General features: G+C 46.8%; 1 protein-coding gene across 3 annotated transcripts in view; it reads right to left on the reverse strand.

Annotated features, from left to right (window-relative positions):
• ZNF346 (zinc finger protein 346) overlaps window positions 1-4,875 on the reverse strand; it is a 48,109-nt gene extending 43,234 nt beyond the window's left edge. For 2 of the 3 annotated variants that reach the window (XM_023185126.2, XM_023185125.2), the window contains exon 1: window positions 4,643-4,875. In XM_023185126.2, coding sequence (XP_023040894.1) covers window positions 4,643-4,817 — 175 coding nt within the window. In that variant the 5' untranslated portion in view covers window positions 4,818-4,875. The remainder of the gene's footprint in view (window positions 1-4,642) is intronic. The other variant, XM_023185128.3, reaches the window with a different exon arrangement.
• Window positions 4,876-6,000: the final 1,125 nt, after the last annotated feature.

Consider the following 6,000-nt stretch of genomic DNA (forward strand, 5'->3'; position numbering starts at 1 on the left):
CCCGTAATCCCAGCACTCTGGGAGGCCAAGGCGGGTGGATCACAAGGTCAGGAGATCGAGACCATCCTGGCTAATAGGTGTGGCGGCAGGCGCCTGTAGTCTCAGCTAATCGGGAGGCTGAGGCAGGAGAATGGCATGAACCCGGGAGGCGGAGGTTGCACTAGCTGAGATGGCGCCACCGCACTCCAGCCTGGGCAACAGAGCGAGACTCCGTCTCAAAAAAAAAAAAAAAAAAAAAATGAATCCAAGTTCTTTTAAATGATCAGGGCCCAGAGAGATATTAAAATGAGATCGTAATCACTTCCTACTCCCCCTTTTTGAGCTATGACTCATCTATCAAAACTGCTTACTATTGCCACAAGTGGGTAAGGATTAATCTAATAATGCCCTACCTGACGCTATATCCTACATCCTATAGCTTAACAATGTATAGCCAATCACTAACCAATGTTATTTCTGTAAATCAATGAGAATTCTTGACAAACGACTTTGTATGAGTCCCACTCCCTATCCACATTTTTTGCCTTTAAAAATCAAGTAAACTTGGCCGGGCGCGGTGGCTCAAGCCTGTAATCCCAGCACTTTGGGAGGCCGAGACGGGCGGATCACGAGGTCAGGAGATCGAGACCCTCCTGGCTAACACGGTGAAACCCCGTCTCTACTAAAAATACAAAAAATTAGCCGGGCGAGGTGGTGGGCGCCTGTGGTCCCAGCCACTTGGGAGGCTGAGGCAGGAGAATGGCGTGAACCCGGGAGGCAGAGGTTGCGGTGAGCTGAGATCCGGCCACTGCACTCTAGCCCGGGCGACAGAGCAAGACTCCGTCTCAAAAAAAAAAAAAAAAAAAAAAAAAAAAAAAAAAAAAAAAAAAAAAGAAAAAATCAAGTAAACTCTTTAAATCATATTTTGTGTGTTAGCCTCTTCCTTGTAGGTCAACACTTCTATAAAATACTGTAAAAAGAAATATTACCAACTGGGTGTGGTGGCTCACACCTGGAATCCCAATACTTTGGGAGGCCAAGGCTGGTGGATCATCTGAGGTCAGGAGTTCAAAACCAGCCTGGCCAACATGGTGAAACTCTGTCTCTACTGAAAATACAAAAAAATTAGCTGGGTATGGAAGTGCTCCCCCTGTAATCACAGCTACTTAGGAGGCTGAGGCTCGAGAATCACTTGAATCTGGGACAGGGAGGCTGCAGTGAGCTGAGATCATGCCACCACACTCTAGCATGGGCGACAGAGTGGGATTCCATCTGCACTCCAGCCTGGGTAATGGTGAGACTGCGTCTCAAAAAATAAAAAAATAAAAAAATATTAAGAAGATCTACAAGAGAAAATTTCTCAAATCTTGGGTTAAGATAAAGAGTTATTAGATATGACACCAAAAGCACAATACATAGGATAAAAACCTGATAAATTTAATTTCATCAAAACTTAAAACTTTTGTGCTTCAAAAGGCACTGTTTAGAAAATGAAAACACAAGTCACAGTTGGGGGGAAATCTCTGGAAATCATATCTATAATAAAAGACTTGTACCCAGAACACACAGACAACTCTTACAACTCAGTAGAAGACAAACAGCCCAATTACAAAATAGGCAAATTATGTCAATAGATATTTCACCAAAGATCTACAAATGGGTAGTTAGCCCATGAAATGGTGCTCAGTATTATCAGTCTTTAGGAAACCACAATGAGGTATCACTACATGCCCACTAGAATGCCTATAATCAAAAAAGACAATTGTCAAGGTTATAGAAAAAGCAAAACCCTCATACATTGAAGGCAGAAATATAAAAGGTGAAGCCATTTTGAAAAACAGTTTGGCAGTTCTTCAAAATGTTAGAGTTACAATATGACCCAGCAATTCCATTCTTAGGGATATACTCAAGAAATGAAACGTATGTTCACACAAAAACGGGCATGAATGTTCGCAGCAGCATTATTCACAAAAACTCCAAACTGGAAACAATCCAAATGTCTAGAAATAATGAACAGATTAATAGAATGTGTTATATTCATTCAATGGAATTCTATTTAGCAATAAAAATGAAGTACTAATACACACCATGACTTGGCTGAACTTCAAAAACATGCTGAGAGAAGCCAAACTCAAAAGACTACCCAAGACAGAAAACAGATCACTGGTTGCCTAGGGCAGGAGGTGGGAGTGGGGATTTAATATAAACGAGCTCACAAGGAACTAATTGGGGTGATGGAAATGTTCTAAAACTGGACTGTGGTAATGGCTATACAACTGTACATTGGCTAACAATCATTGGCGATATGCTTACAATGGGTGACTTGTATGGTATATAAACTGTAACTCAATGAAGGTGCTAAGAGAAGAAAAAGGGTGAGTAGAACTTAATGTTGCAGGTGTCTACCTAGATTTCATATAAATGTGCGAGAAGTGAGGAGAACAGGGAAATGAAATGGGTCGTAACAGTGCCATTGTACACTCACACACACATAGCAGACACTTTTTAGAGCACAGTGGTTTTCTGCTTCAAGATCCAGGGCAAAGGTCACCTTCTTTTTGTGTACCTCCAACTCTTAAAACATTCCTCAGCACTGCATCCTTTACATTACACTGGAACTGTTTTAGTGTCTGCTTCCTGGACTAGACTGCAAGACTTTCCAGGGAAAGGGCAGTATCTTCCTCTGATACTCCAGCTCTGAAGCCCAACCAATTCTGGGTCGAAAGCAGACATCTGTGAATGTTTGTCAAATTAATGAAAGGAAAATGGGGGTAGGGTGAGGAAACTACCAAACAAGTTTGAAAGTAGGAGAGCCAGGTGTGGTGGCTCATGCCTGTAATCCCAGCACTTTGAGAGGTCAAGGAGGGCAGATCACTTGAGGTCAAGAGTTCGAGAACAGCCTGGCCAACATGGTCAAACCTCATCTCTACTAAAAATACAAAAATCAGCTGAGCATGATGGTGGCCGCCTGTAATCCCAGCTACTCCGGGGGCTGGGGCAGTATAGAACTGCTTGAACCTGGGAGGCAGAGGTTGCGGTGGGGTTGTGCCACTGCACTCCAACCTGGGTGACAAGAGTGAGACTCTCTCAAAAAAAAAGAAAAAAAAAAAAGGAGAGAGGGCCCCAGAAATGGTATGTGTGTGTGTGTATATATTTATATATACACATATATGTAAACATACACATACACACACACACACACACACACACACATACCATTTCTAGGGCCCTGCCTCCTTTCTTTTTAATATATATATATATAAACTTAGGAGACAGACTAGACTTGTTTTTAAATTGGAGAATTATATACCAGGGTATAGGTCTGTGTACTACTCCTAATTTAAACATATCTTCCTTAGATATACTCAAAATTTCAATTTTATCCAGGGCAGTCAGTTCACAAATAGCATATTAAACTTTCCATGACAAGTCTGCTCAGCAAGCAAACAAATCACTGAAGAAATCTGATTTTCCTACAGATACCTGACAGGGTTAGCAGAGAAGCCCAGATACAGTTCTTGTACATTTGGGTTAGCATTAAGCAGCTGGCTCCGTAAAGGACAGTGAAGGGAGTCACACAAGAAGGTCAGAACAGCTCTTTCCCATCCTTCTCTTTCTTTCATCCCATCTTACCCATTCTCAGGTCAAGTGCGCAGCAAGCTGGGACGCTTCGGCCCAGAAGGGAACCCTGACGTGGCTTTGCTTATACTGTTCTCAGCAACTTTGGGTCAAGTGTAGGACACAAAGAAGCTGGAGTCGGCCGGGCGCGGTGGCTCAAGCCTGTAATCCCAGCACTTTGGGAGGCCGAGACGGGTGGATCACGAGGTCAGGAGATCGAGACCATCCTGGCTAACACCGTGAAACCCCGTCTCTACTAAAAATACAAAAAACTAGCCGGGCGAGGTGGCGGGCGCCTGTAGTCCCAGCTACTCCGGAGGCTGAGGCAGGAGAATAGCGGGAACCCGGGAGGCAGAGCTTGCAGTGAGCTGAGATCCGGCCACTGCACTCCAGCCTGGGCGATAGAGCGAGACTCCGTCTCAAAAAAAAAAAAAAAAAAAAAAAAAGAAGCTGGAGTCAAAGCGAACCCAGACCAGTTTCTCAGGCTCCTTGTCCCCACCTTAGAATAAGGGACCCAGCAAGTAGAAGCCAGAGAGCTAAAAACGGGTAAGCCAGAGCTCAGTCATCAAGACCAGGAGGAACCCGGGGGTAAGGAGAAGGCCTTCCAGAGCCCTCGGAAGTGTGGGGCCCGAGAGAAGGGAGGCAAGAGGCTGGCTCTATGAGGAAATCTGCAGATTGGGACGATGAGGAGTCAAGGAGTGGTAAGGGGCACTCGGCTTGAATTACGGGGATGGCAAAGACTGTGGGTCTCCGACAAGTATAGGGATGAGAATCTTCGAATTTGGGAAAAACTGCGCTGTGGTGACTGATGAAGGAGGAGAGGAAAAACTCAGGGCCTGAGCGTGGGCGGCCGTGATCACCCTCAGCGCGCTGGGGGCCCGATTCTTGGGGTGCCCGCGCCTGAATGGGGAGCACAAGTCTGGGGGTCCCGGAGCGCAGCACGCAAGGAGGCGGGCCAGGGGGTGTGACCGTAGGCGCTTCCGCAGCTCCCCGTGAGCCGCGCAGGCGGGTGAGGGGCTTCCTGCCTCCAAAGCCCCCGACTCACCTTCCTCCCTACCCACCGGCTGGGCACCGGACACGGCTTCCCACAGACGGCGCGCCCTCTCGCGGTCAAAGCGCACCCCATCCGGCTCCTGACCCTCCAGCTCCTCCGAGCTGTTGTAACGCCCGGCCCCTCCGCCGTCTGCGGCCTCCACTGTGGCCGGGGCGGGATACGCCATCTTCCCCGCAAACCCTCGCCGGTGGCGAGCCGCTCAGGCGCCTAAGTATCGCGAGATTGGGGGAGTAGTACTTGGTCCGGCCAACAAATCTCGCGAGGTTTGGGCGCTGCCGTGCGGTACCTGGCACTTATTTTGCTTTGCTACATCTGGTACCCCAGAGCGTGTGGTGTGGATACGGAAACGGGTTGCTGATTCCGCAACAGTGACACTCCCTCCCGGAGGGGCTAGTGCGGTTTTGACTCAGGGCTCTCACCTTGCTCACGGTCAGCCCTTGATACTTTTCATTTCGTTCTCAAGGTCCCGTTATATGGGAGTGTTTTCGCCATTTCATTTACAGGGAAACTGAGACCCAGAACCTAGAAATGGTTAACTCAACAGTTCGCTGCTAGTAAGTAGTAGTACAGCTGAGGTTCCGTATTACTAATAATAGATACTACTTGTTGAGTTCCAAGTGCCAGCTCCCAGCTCTGATCTTCCCTGAGACTCCGGACCTGTTCACATCCAGTTGCCTCTTCCACAGTTCACTCGAATGGCTAATAGGCTTCTCCAATGTAGCTGTCAGACCCCAAATTTTATCTTCCAATCCCAGAGCTGCTCCTTCCCGTGTCTTTGGGAGCCATCATCTCTTGCCTAGGTTATTGTAGTAGCCACCTCATTGGTATTCCCAGCACAGCAGTCCCAGGGATCCTCTTATGACAAGTCAGATCATGACACTTAGGTTCTCAAATCCTCCAACAGCTTAGTGAGTTAACATCTCACTGTTAGTAAAAGCCAAAGTCCTTACTTTGACCAACAAGGCCCTGTACAATCTGACTTCACTTAACCTCCCTGATCCTGATGTGTCACTCAGTCCCCAACTCCTTAATTCCTGTCCCGGTTACACAGGCCTCCTGGGGTGCATTTCTCCCATATATCTTCATGGCTCCGTCTCCCACTTCCTTCTCTGGCTACTGTATCTCAAATACCTTCTCTGGCTATCTCATCTAAAATGTTACTTTTCCACACACACTTCATGTCCTCCTTTCCTGCTGTATTTCGTATATATTTTACTTTTTATCTTGTTTATTGTCTGTCTACCTACTAGAAGGCAAGCCCCAGGAAGGCGGGGATTTTTGTCTATTTTCATTTTTTCTTTTTTTTTTTTTTTGAGACGGAGTCTCGCTCTGTCACCCAGGCTTGAGTG

Source organism: Piliocolobus tephrosceles, chromosome 4, assembly GCF_002776525.5.
Source record: "Piliocolobus tephrosceles isolate RC106 chromosome 4, ASM277652v3, whole genome shotgun sequence".
Taxonomy (NCBI): Eukaryota; Metazoa; Chordata; class Mammalia; order Primates; family Cercopithecidae; genus Piliocolobus; species Piliocolobus tephrosceles.